Genomic DNA, 12,909 nt, shown 5'->3' with positions numbered 1-12,909 from the left:
AGGAAAATTTCTCTCTAAAGCAGGCAAGGTAACTCTCATCAAATCATGTTTGCAAGGAATCCCTAACTATTATTTGTCCATGTTCCATTGCCTAGCGTATATCAGAAACAGAATTGAGCTCCTTAAGAGACGTTTCCTTTTGGGAGGTCCAAATGGTGAAAAAAAATATCATCTGGTTCAATGGGAGGAGGTTTGCAAACAAAAAGTATTAGGTGGACTGGGAATCCGAGACACATCCACAACGAACTCTGCCTTGCTGCTTAAATGGATTTGGAAATTTAATATGAATCATCATTTGATTTGGAGAGCTTTTGTTAAGGAGAAGGCAAACCTCCCCTCTGGCTGGTGGACAGAAGGAGGGCGAATTTGTTCTCTCTCACCCGCTTGGAGAAAAATAGCTCAACTCCTCCCCAAATTCAAAATGGCTACAAAATGTTACATCGGAAATGGAAATACATCAAAGTTCTGGAATGATTGGTGGGTTGGCCAATCTCCCCTCAAAAATAGCTTTCCGGAAATCTTTAGCCTCTCAGGTAACTCAGAGATCAATATCTCGGATAGCTGGTCAGAAAATGGATATTGGTATCCAAACCTTAGAAGACATCTTACTGATACTGAAGCCCTCCTTGCATCCCAACTCTTGCTTACTCTTCCACCCAGACAACCAAACACCTCCAATGATACTCTAATCTGGACTCCTTGTCCAAAGGGGTCTTTCTCTACATCCTCTGCCTATACATACTTAAACAACCTTTCAGCACACCCAAAGCACCCTACGGCACATGCTTGGGATTTGCTCGCCCCCCCACGTTCTAAGTTCTTCATTTGGTCTGCCTTCAAAAACAAACTTTAACCTCTGATGCTTTAATTCGTCGGGGTACCCCTATCTTGGACCTCATTGCCCCTTTTGTATAAATACCCCAGAAACAGGATCCTCATTGCCCTTTTTGTATAAATACCCCAGAAATAGCAACTCATGTCCTCCTCTCATGTCAGTATGCCTACCAAGTCTGGACATCCCTTTTAAACAAAATTGGCTTTCAATTCTGTGCCTCCGGAAACCTTGCTGACACTGTCCTCTCCCTAGTCAGTACGCAGCTCCCAAAGCTAGGAAAAATGATTTTATCTTGCTGTATTGGTCATATTATCTGGGCTCTCCGGAAAGAGCGCAACAGAAGGAAATTCAAACTCAAATCTTGTCCTTTTGAGGTTTTAACTGTCCAAATATCTAGTCAAGTCTTTGTCTGGCTCTTAAACAGAAAATAATTCAAAAAATTCAGTGACTCCAACTTTTGAGGAAACTGGCAATCTATTGCTGGGATGTCCTTGCCCTCTCGCCCCCCTACTATGGCCATATGGACTCCCCCTCCACCTGGGTACACAAAACTCAACTTTGATGGCAGTGCTTTAGGCTGCCCTGGTCCTGGGATTCAGTGGTGTTATCCACAATGGAAAAGCGAACTCCTCTTCTCATATGCAGGTCCCCTTGGCAACTCAGATTCTACTACTGCAAAACTCTCTGGCCTTCTGCACGGGCTCAAGGTCTTTTCTAACCACCTCTCTGACCCCCTTTGTATTGAAGGCGATTCAACAGAATTCTCAAAGATATCATCAATTGGTGTGCTAACCATGGTCACCCCCTTGGCGTCATTGGGATATGTTCAATGAAATTTGTAACTTACTTTCTGGCTTAAACTGTACATAGAAACACATTCCACGCTCTGCTAATCACTTAGCAGACTCTCAGGCTAAGGCGGGTGTGTCTCTCCAACACTTTGTTGTGGAGTCCGGCCCCCAAAGTTAGGTTTGTATTCCCCCCCTTGTTCATCAATATATGCACTTTCATAAAAAAAAGTGTTCTCATGAGAAGAACATAAAGTAGCTCACATGGTAGTTACCCTCTATCTATAGGTTCCCTATAACTGTACTTGAAATCTGCTTAGCTAAATTTAGTACCTTTAGCCCTAACAGTTAATTTTTTTAAAGTCAAAATTCTGCTCTATAAGTGGCAAAATTGACTTTGAGACTGGAAAGTTCATTTATTAGGCCAACACTTGAGTCAAAATTTACATCAGATACATGACTAATTCATACTAGAAAGCTCTTCCACTTGACTAATTGCAAACAAAAAGCTTACGTCAAACACCCACATGACAGGATCGGTTTTAGGAAAGTCAATCTTGCTTTTGTTCAGCCGCCCTTGTGAATCCCCTGTATGGATTGTCTTTTCTTTTTCTGTATGAAGCAAAATTTTACAGAAAAAGCAATGCAGAGAACAAAGAGAGATAAAAACGAAAAACTAAAAGGTCTAAAATACAGAATTACATGATGGGGGCAACATTAAAAACGAGATGTTGGTGAAAAGCCCCTCCTCTTAGCAAGGGAATTGGTCAGTGAATTTGCTGAATGGAGCACATGTGCCCATGTAACATGCAACAAGCTTACAAGATCAGGTAAATGCAAAAAAGTGGCTCTCACATCTCCTACAGGGGTCAGCCACTCCTTAAGAGATATTGATTAATAAATCAATGGCAAAGTAAATTCTTCACAACAAAGGATGATCCTTCAAAGAAGAGCCCCGACTTTTACCTCCTTGGAATCAGCTTCACCATGGGGGGCCAAGAAAGATAATAAGACTACCACATCATGATTGTGGATAGCTGGCCCAATATGACCTGGACCATAATCCACTGGAGCTCGTGTCAAAATTTAACTTGAGACGCTTGTTTGGGGCTGGGTCCCAACTTGTTTTTTCTTTTCGTGTGAGTGAGTCTAAGAGCTGACTTAGTATAATTATTGATTTTTTTTTAAGCCATGTCCAAGAGAGAACCAAGAGAGCACTCTTCAGCTCTCTTTCACCCACAAGCTCCAAGGATAGATGGAGCCACAATTTTCCTAGATTTTTGACCAAGCTTCGCATAGGCAAAGATGGGATTTCAGCCAACCAATCAGCAAATGTAGCAGGAAGACATGAGGATAGCCCAATGTGTTGAATGAAGGTCTCTGGACCTCAGCAGAAAGGGGCATATTGCCATAGAACAATTATCAGCATTTCATCAGTCTCATTGCAAAGACTACTTTGCAAACTTGGGGGCCAGAATGCATGTCTATAAAGCTGATCACAAGTGAGAATTCTATCTTTTAGAACACACCAAAGAAATACCTTGAGTTTGGCTTTGGGGGGGGAGGGGACCAGAAGAGGGGGATGGGCTGGTCTTCGTGTTAGCAAGGTAGAACTAGGGCAAGGCCACAAAATTTCCCTGAGTGTTCAGCACCAAATTACCTTATCCTGCCCGGCACCATTTAAACGAAGTGTATGAATTTCTGAGAAGCCTCTCAACTTCTCAGACTCAGTTGTCTTGAAGTCCAGGAAAGGCTCACTGAGGTGGAGATCCCATTTGGTATCTGCTTTGGAAGGACTAACCGAGATACCAGGGTCACTAACTAGGCTGTAAATGGAAGGAGAATCCACACTAACCATTCTGCATCAACTGCCTTTTGCTCTTCAATGCATGTTGAAGACTCTTTGAACTGCATTATTAGTCCTGCATCTTATCATCTTTTCACTGAATGTGGGATTATTAAATGAAAAAACTAAGCAACTTTTTCATATTTCTCTCAGTTATTCTAGGTTGTTTATAATTTCTGTTCTTTTTCTGTATGGTGCTTTATTTTTCTTTTCAATTTTTTTTTTGTCTTTGAATAATCTCTTTCTATGGCAGAGTGACAGCCACAATCTAAAATATATGGGAATTGATGCTCTTGGTCGACTTATAAAGATAAACCCTGACATTGCTGAAGAGCACCAGCTGGCTGTGATTGATTGCTTGGAGGTCAGCATTTTTCAAATGATATCTTTGAGGATAAAGATTTATATTCTTTGCTGGGATTATTTGTTCTTGATGATTGGTAATGGTATCTTTGATTATGAATTACAATGTGATATTTGTCCTCCTTTTCTTAAATTATTGTTAGATATATAGAAGAATTGGTATTTCTAAGAACTATCTTTCAACTAGAAGTCTTAGTCTATTTATGCAAGGTAGTTTTCTTATTCAGTTCATTGATTGAGAAAAGTTAGAATGTCAATATGTTTCCTATTCTATGTCTGTTCCTAAGTTAATGTCTTATAATTCAACTAGTATAAAAAATAAAAACTATATGAGTCCTATCTCTGTCTTTTCCTGTTCTCTGACTTTCTGCTCTTTCTATCATATTATAATTTCTTTATAATCATCTTAATATGGCCTTGTTCTCATTGAAATTAGTCAAAGTTTTTTTTAACACTAATTTAACTTGATGCTATATCTTATCATTTGCATCACCTAAAACTTCCAAGGGCTAATGGATTGCATGAGGAAGGATAAGCCGATTGACCCCAAATTGAAGAGAGGCCACCATATCATTTCCCTAGTCATGGACTTGAAGTCTCTTCCTGATGCTTTAAAATGCTGACCTGCAGGATCCAGATGATACTTTAAAGAGGAAGACCTTTGAACTACTTTATAAAATGACAAAGTCCACTAATGTGGAAGTTATTGTTGATCGCATGATTGATTACATGATAAGCATCAGTGATAATCATTATAAGACGGAAATAGCATCTCGATGTGTAGAGCTTGCCGAACAATTTGCACCAAGCAACCAATGGTTTATCCAGGTAAAAGAAGTCACTGGTATTAATTGGAGTATTTTTTGACCTTTGGCATTGACTAAGTTATGAATACCATTTAAGACTCATGAATTTGTATCATTTCTAACTAGTTCATTCTTCAGACCATGAACAAGGTCTTTGAGCATGCAGGTGGTCTGGTGAATGCTAAAGTTGCCCATAATTTGATGCGTCTCATTGCTGAAGGGTTTGGAGAGGAGGATGAAACTGCCGATAGTCAGCTTAGATCATCTGCTGTACGCCCTGTTCACTGTGATCTTATATTTTTCTGTTTTACTTGCTATTCTATCTTAATATGCTTGATATTCATAACATATCCAGAAAAAATAAAGAAATGGAAACAAGACTTAAAAGTGATCTCTCCATGAAACTAAATGCATGGTGGAAAGTTTTTTTTTCTTTTGTCTTGTTCAGTAACTACCATGCTGGCTACCTTAATTTTGATGAGGTTTCAATTTCATTCCTGAGTAATAATTTCGTAAGTGCACTTAAAATCATTTACTTCATATAAGAGTTTTTAATTATTATTTTACTTTTTGCAAAAGAGTACTAAGATGATGTAACTATGTCAATGAAGAATGTTCACATCATCCAGAAACGGGAAAAAAGAAACAGGGGTTATATTATGTTGCAACCCTATGACACAGCTTATTTTTTTAATATTTGACTTTCATATTATCTCAAGGCCATTTTATGAATGCAAAATCACTTTTTATGATTCAAATGAGCAAGTGATTCTCTTCAAAGAAAATAAAATGATCCCATCTCTTTCAAGAATTCAAAAAGAAATCCAAGACTGACAATCTGAACCCCATCAGTTTTCTCATGTTAATGATTTAAGTGAAACCCCCTAAGTCCTATTTATCTGCTGGTTAGTTCATGTAGAATAAGATAGGTAGATTTGCAGTATGACTTCCTAAAGAGCACTTCTGTGAAGCTACACTGAGACTTCAAGGTATTTTGTTTGCAAATGTGGTAAATCTTTGAATATTTACCTCTGCCTCAATAAAACTAGATCTTGCTAGAGAAAAGATTACTGAAGGTTTGGATTTCCATAGATTTATGTTACAAAAGGAGCAAAAATAATTCACAGAATCCCAGCCAACGAGAAAAATGTTCTGGAAAGTACACTTTGAAAAGATAATCTATGTATGATAGGGACAGGTCACTAAAATATTTTACTATACCTGTGTAAGATTAGCTGTACAATGTTTTTTTTTAATTTTTTATTTTGATATTAATGGGAAAAAGGATTCCATTAAGAAGGCTCTCAAGGGAGAATAGAGTACAGGTGCAAGGAATATCTGAAGGAAGCAAAAAACTAAGAAAAAATTACTCACCTTGATGAAGTGCCAAGGACTCTTAGAGGGGGAATGAGTCTCCTATAGCGAGGTGTTGTTGGGAAAACCCCTCCCTAGCCAAAGAGTCTGCCTTCTAGGGATGTGCTGCCAAGAAATATTCCTATTTTTACATAAATTTTCAGTTTCATCATAATACAAATGGCTTGGAGTTTTTTTTTTCCTGCTAGTCCAGCTGATGATGACTGAGGAATCCCTTCCAAAAATCGAAGGTGCGGTGAATCTTCCTATGTAGAGTTGGATGCCCTGAAGTAGGGTGTCAACTCTGCCATGTTAATGTCCCCACAACTGAGAGGAGCAGAGTAAACAAGGAGGATATTACTTGAGGAGTATGTAAGTGCACCACCCCCACCAGCTGGTCCCTTGTTGCCTCGTGAACTGCCATCAAAATTGACTTTTAAGCATCCCCTAGGCAGAGGTGTTCAAGTGGCCAGGTCAAGAATCATGCAATTTGAGGAGTTGATTACTACCTTCGAATTCCTTCTTATGATAGTGCTAGGAAGGTGGGAGGCGTCATGCAGTTTATCCGCACAAAAAGTGGCTTACCTGGCAAATGTTGTGGAAGTGAACTGATATTCGAATGTATAACTTTTTCTCTAGTGGTCATATGACTTGGCTGGACCATGTCCGGATGAAATTTTTATCTGTTCAGCATAAATATATTCCAGTTATTTTAGATAATATGATTTTTACCATAGATATTCTCAGGAGTTGCTATGAACATTTCTTTCAAGTGGCTATCTATCTATCTATCTATCTATATATATTTATATATAATGGTGATATAATTCATTGCAAGACATAAGAAAATTTGTAAGGAGGCCTTCGAGAGGAAAGATTTTATGAGGAAAATAAAAAGTAAAAGATGTAGATGATGGCTCCATCTGGACTAATTCAGGTCAACAAGTGAACTCTGGACAGCAAAAAGTGTTACCTGGAAGCTTTCTTCTTGCTATAGAATCAGCAAGGTAATTGGCTTCTCTTGGCATGTGAATCCAGGGGTCCGATCTGAATGTAAATATCCTCAATCTCATAAATGTATCTGCAAAAGCACCTAGGAGGAGGAGATTGTCTGGCTGCCAGCTGATGACGGTGACATGGTCACCCTTAGCTTTCAGCAGAATCGAAAAGAAACTTTAAAAGCTTTAGCCATTTCAATAGGGCTCTAATCTCAGCTTCAGTTGAATCTGCTACTCCAAAGAAGCAGAGTAAGCCGGAAATATCCTTCTTGAGTTTTGATGGGGAGACACCTCCCCATCCTGCTCCTCCTAAATGTCCTTTAAGCTGCTGTCAGAATTCAATATAGGCTGGCCTCTCATGTACTTTCTCGATCTTGAAATTCAAAATAAGTTGTTAGCTTTCTAAAATTTTTTCTAATCACAAATTTTCTGGTCTGAAAGAGAGTTTGGTGAATGAACTTTTCTATGTTTATACATCTTCATTAATTTTTTTTTTTTTTTTTCTATGTTTTCTACCTTAAAGTGTTCAGTTGTTTCTTTCCTTCTGTAAGCCTCAAAACGTGGCCGCAGTTTAGCTGCATAACTTTCCTCAAAAAAATCTCATAATTAAAAATGAAAAAGAATGGCTTGAAAGTTGCTGTTTTTTTTTTTTAAAATGTAAAGTTGCTCTTGGTTTCCTTTTGATCTTATTTTAGTTTTTTTGGAAAATTTGTTTTTGTCTACATTATGGAAAATGGATTCCCTGTTTGAATTTATTATTTTGTTGCTTTTCTCCAGATCTCTATATGATCTCACGAATACTTCATTTCCTTTCTTAATTTGGAGATAATTGCTTCCTATGCAGGTAGAATCTTATTTAAAGATTGTTGGGGAGCCAAAGTTGCCATCCTTGTTTCTCCAAGTACTCTCATTCTCCTTGTTAGGTTTCATCATTGATAATGATTTTGGTTAACGTAGTTATAATCGCAACGTCTAATTAAAATGTCAAAGCTTTTTGACCCAAATTATCCAATATAGGTCATCTGCTGGGTTCTTGGGGAATATGGAACTGCTGATGGAAAATATTCAGCTTCTTACATCTCGGGAAAGTTGTGTGACGTTGCAGAAGCCCATTCAAATGATGACACTGTCAAAGTAAGATCTCTTAACTGTGTATATACAATTTCTTTTTAGTTAGTCAGTACCATTAGTTGATTTAGTGCTGAAGTAGATAATATTTTCATTTCCAAGAAAAAAAAGGGAATAAGTCACTATGGCAGTCTCATTAATTTTCTTAAGCTGTTTAGAAGATTCTTTGTGCACACATGTGTACACACCCACAGCTGCACGCACACGCACGCACACATGCATGCACATAGACAGACAGGCTCAGACACACACAGACACACAGGGGGCTGGACTCAGGCCACCCAATGTTTTCCTTCTTTAAAAGGAGATTACTTACAACATTGCCAATAAGTTTAGCTTGTTTACAATAAACGTAGTCGTTCAATTTCATCATAAAAAATAATAAAAAATAGAAACTTGTTTAAATCAACGTCAACAATCATGTATAGGGTTCAAAAAAAAAAATCAGAAGCAATTGGAAGCTAATTTCTGGCATGTTGGGTGCCTCTGTATCTGCTTCCATGAGTTGGAAGAATTGAAATCAATTTTAACGGTTACTCTAAAGGAAACACAGGGTGGTCTGGATTTGGGGGAGTTTTTAGAAACTATGAGGGTGCTATTCTCCCCTCATTTGCAGGGTGGATGGGGATTTCGATAAATGCAGAAATCCAAGCTGTCCTCTAGGATGTGAAGATCTGTAGCAGCATGTTCTCAAATCCCTTTGAGATCGAAAGTGATACTCTCTCAGTCATCTGGTGGTGTAAAAGTCAAGGAATCCTCTAAGGAGGCACTAGCATGGTTTCGATGAGATTTACTAGTTTGCCTATAGAAGAGTTTACTTCTGGTCTCATGTAATCAGATTTATAAATGGTTTAAAAATAAGTTTGCAAATGAGGGTTTGGCCTGCAATATCTCATTGTCTCTTGCTCCCCCTCTTGATTTATTTCTTTGCCTTTTGGTTTTTAACGCATCATCTCCTCTTTCCAAAAAAAAAGTATAGAACAAGAAAAGGTATTGAATAAGAACAATGAGCTTTAAGCTTTTAAATTTAAAAATAATTATGAAATTAAAAAGTGGGTGTACGTAACTTCTATGATTTGAGTCTCTCATTTTCTCTCTCTCTATATATACAGACACATGCATATGGTGAATTTCATTAGAGAAATAATGAATACAATAAATTAAGGAGGCCAATCCTCAACTAGGAACAATTTGTACATATATATTGTCTGCTCATTTTGTAAAAAATAAAAAATATTGTTGATTCATGCAGTTTCTTGGTGCCTCAATTTCTGTTTGCTGTTGTGGCAGATGTTAGTCTTACCCATGTTAACCTGGGTGTGATATACGACTTGGTCTTTGTTGTTTTTGTTGTTGTTGAATAGGTGTTATTGTTATCGCCCTCGTCTGGTGATTATTATTGCTAAAAGGTGTTGTAGAAGGACCACTGTGGTTTAATATATGTTATGATTCTTTGCTCAAAAAATTTGGATTCTTTATACTTGAGATTTGTGATTATATTTTTCTCTTTCTTTCTATGCAGGCCTATGCAATTACAGCAATTATGAAAATACATGCATTTGAAATAGCTGAGGGAAGGAACGTGGAATTACTACCTGAGGTTGGTCTTGTTAGAGCTTAATAACTTGACCTACTTTCACCTGAACGCTCAGTTAAATTCTCTTGATGCACTGTAGTAAGATTAAAGGTATCTCTTTTTAAAAACTTCTGCTTCTGCAGTCCCCTGAGCCCTTAGCTTTCATCTTTGTTTTCATCTCCTGAACCCTTAGCTGTGAATCATGACTTGGATAGGCTTTTGACTAAGACCTACGTGACATCGGCTCGTCCTGTCCTTGTCTTTCTACTTTGACTATTGTGAAGTTGGGTCCAAAGCCTATCCCAAAATGACTAGCCAACTTAGGAAGCCTCTTTCCCAACTAATAAACTCAAGATCTTTGTACTCAATAATCCATGTGGGACTATTTCTTAACACTCCTCACGTGTAGGCCCTCTTTTGTGGTTCTACAAGTGGATAGTTTAGGTGTATGCCCTCTTTTGTGGCTCTACAAGTGGATAATTTTAGGTGTAGGCCCCTTTTGTGGTTCTATAAGTGAATAGTTTAGGTGTAGGCCCACATATGAGTACCTACTCTGATACCATGTTAAGTTGGGTCCAAGGCCCATCCCAAAATGACTAGCCAACTTAGGAAGCCTCTTTCCCCAAATTTCTATGCTTGCGTAATCAAGTGGGCCCCACACCGAATTCAATTAGAAAAATTCAGCACCCAATTCATTCAATTTAGAACCAATAATGATCAATTCCAGTAAATAAGACCATAAATCGACGAAAGAATGACCTAATTGCAAGAAACCAGGATGGCATAGGCTATATGGATGATGACACAAGCATTGGGTTGATGATGTAGGCAGATATGAGAAATTTCCTCAAATTGGGATCATCAAACACTTCTAAATCCCAACGATCAATCAAATAGAAGCAGTAATCATCAGTCAATAGGCTAAGTTAGGCAGAAAAAGGGAAAAAATGGAATTTTTACCCTACCAGTCCAGAAATTTGGGAAAAACCTTCAAGGAGATTGCTGAAAATGGAGAGAAGATCTACAAAATTGAAATAAACTTGTCCTTACTGCTCTGACACCATGAAAAATAGGTGATTTGGGGAGAAAATAGGATAGGAAAAATATTTCTGGAAGAGGGGCAGCTTTGCTATCTTGGAACAAAGGGGCAAAGGGACAAAGGCATGAACAGGCCTCCTTGCACCCTTTTGTCTCCTTGTCTGTCTTCCCTCTCTTCTGCTTTAGTAGCCTTATTAGCTATGGCTTAGATGGGAAACAACAAGAATTCCTGGTCTGGTCTCGGAACTGGACCATAAGGAACATTCGATCCCGAGCTTCAAAAATCAATCTTTCTAGGCACAGAATCCAAAATTCAGAATAAATTGGAACCATTAATTATTTCCTGTGAATTTATGAACAGTTCTTGGATTTGGAACTAACGTTTTCTTTCCTTACCTTAATAATGAAATTACATAAGAAAACAAAAAAGTTGATACACGACTAATCAGTAAAGGACGATTCCCAGTTCTGCCTCTCATAACCACCCTCAAAGTGCTTAAATTCTTTTAAGAGTACAAACCCAAGAGATGATGCTGTTGGTAATACGATGTTGAGAAGAGGGCCTCAACTGAGAGGAGTGACCTTGAAAGTGGCACTGATTTTACTCAAGCCATATCATCCAGGGAATGAACACAGTGCAGGCCTTGATAAGTATCAGCAGTAAGAAGACTTCCACACCTCAGCAGCTCCTCCAGAAGAATCCAGAAGGTGTCAATGAGTCATGTATTCCTAGAAGAGTCTAGAATACTGTATTCTCTGCCATGTATTCCAGAAGGGTCTAGAATACACTGTAATGTATAAATACCTCATCATGTAAACAGATTCAACAAGAGAGAAAAATATCCACAATTGATTTTGGTATTCTATCATTCTTTGTTCCTTCTATCGGTATCCAGAGCCGCGTAAGGACTCACGTCCGTCTTCACCTATGGCTGAATCCCCAAACCTCCTCACATTCTCCCTCCCATCTCCCTCCCATTTCCTCACTGTCAAACTCAATCACGAAAACTATCTACTGTGGAAGGCTCAACTCCTGCCTTACCTCCACAGTCAGAATGCTTTCGGTTACATCGACGGTTCCATCGTTGCCCCCAAACCTCTCGACGACACCCCCACAGATCACCCTTCCCCCTATTCCATCTGGAAACAACACGATCAAGCCCTCTGTCCGTCCTCATTTCTTCCCTCACTGAGCCACTCATCGCCCATGTCATCGAAGCCTTGACCTCCAGAGAAATCTGGCTCATCTTCGAAAACCTCTTCGCCTCCAAATCCCAAGCTCGCGTGATGCAGCTGCAATACCAACTCACGACCCTGAAAAAAGGGTCGGATTCCATCACCGACTATTATCAAAAAGCTAAAATCCTTCGCGATACGCTCGCGGCGGCAGGCAAGGTCCTCTCCTCCTCGGATTTCATCGCCTACTTTCTCGCTGGTCTCGGAACCGATTTCGATTCGGTCGTGGCCTCCCTCACCACATGTATAGATCCTCTTTCGCCCTCCCAGGTCTACAGCCACCTCCTCGGCCACGAATCCTGACTCCTCCATCACCAAACCCTCCTCCCGGCCTCCCCCGAATTTTCGGCGAACGCCACTGCCTCTCTCCAGTCGAACCCCAGCACCAGAGGCAGGGGTTTCGACAGGCAAGGGTATCGCGGCAGAGGGGGCTCCCAAAGTCGTGGGCGTGGTTGCGGTCGAACCCCTTCTTCCCCTTTTCCCCCAAATCGCCCTCCTTGTCAAATTTGTCACCGTCCCGGCCATATGGCCCTTCATTGCTACCACTGGTTTGATCATTCCTATCAGGCGGCCTCACCTCCTTCCTTAGCCGCCCATCTCACTTCTGCCCTTTTTTCTCACGCTCCTCCCTCCCCTGCTTCTAGTCCTCCTGTTGACCATAACTGGTATCCTGACTCGGCCGCGACTCATCACTTTACTCATAATTTTTCCAATTTATCCATCAATCCTACTGAGTATAAAGGCGATGATAAAGTTCGTGTTGGTGATGGTAATTCTCTCCCTATTCACCACGTTTGCAGCTCTGTTCTTCCTTCCACTTCTGGCAATCTTCTCCTCCTTCAACTTTATCATGTTCCGTCTATTTCTAAGAATTTAATTTCTGTTAGAAAATTTTGTGAAGATAATTCTGTATTTTTTGAATTTCATTCATTTTGTTTCTTT

The 12,909-nt window shown here is 39.4% G+C and overlaps 1 protein-coding gene across 1 annotated transcript in view; it reads left to right on the top strand.

Annotated features, from left to right (window-relative positions):
• LOC137952271 (AP-4 complex subunit epsilon) overlaps positions 1–12,909 on the top strand; it is a 29,175-nt gene that overhangs the window by 7,165 nt on the left and 9,101 nt on the right. The window contains exons 4-9 of the mRNA XM_068799389.1: positions 3,723–3,833; positions 4,463–4,660; positions 4,777–4,908; positions 7,834–7,890; positions 8,007–8,123; positions 9,640–9,717. Of these exons, the coding sequence (XP_068655490.1) occupies positions 3,723–3,833; positions 4,463–4,660; positions 4,777–4,908; positions 7,834–7,890; positions 8,007–8,123; positions 9,640–9,717 (693 nt within the window). The remainder of the gene's footprint in view (positions 1–3,722; positions 3,834–4,462; positions 4,661–4,776; positions 4,909–7,833; positions 7,891–8,006; positions 8,124–9,639; positions 9,718–12,909) is intronic.

Source organism: Aristolochia californica, unplaced genomic scaffold (genome assembly GCF_029961685.1).
Source record: "Aristolochia californica isolate CCGP_79_NKW_82.1479 unplaced genomic scaffold, dmAriCali1.0.hap1 SCAF_1, whole genome shotgun sequence".
Lineage (NCBI taxonomy): Eukaryota > Viridiplantae > Streptophyta > Magnoliopsida > Piperales > Aristolochiaceae > Aristolochia > Aristolochia californica.
The sequence above is the reverse complement of the archived record's forward strand: the minus strand, read 5'-3'. Positions and strand labels throughout refer to the sequence as shown.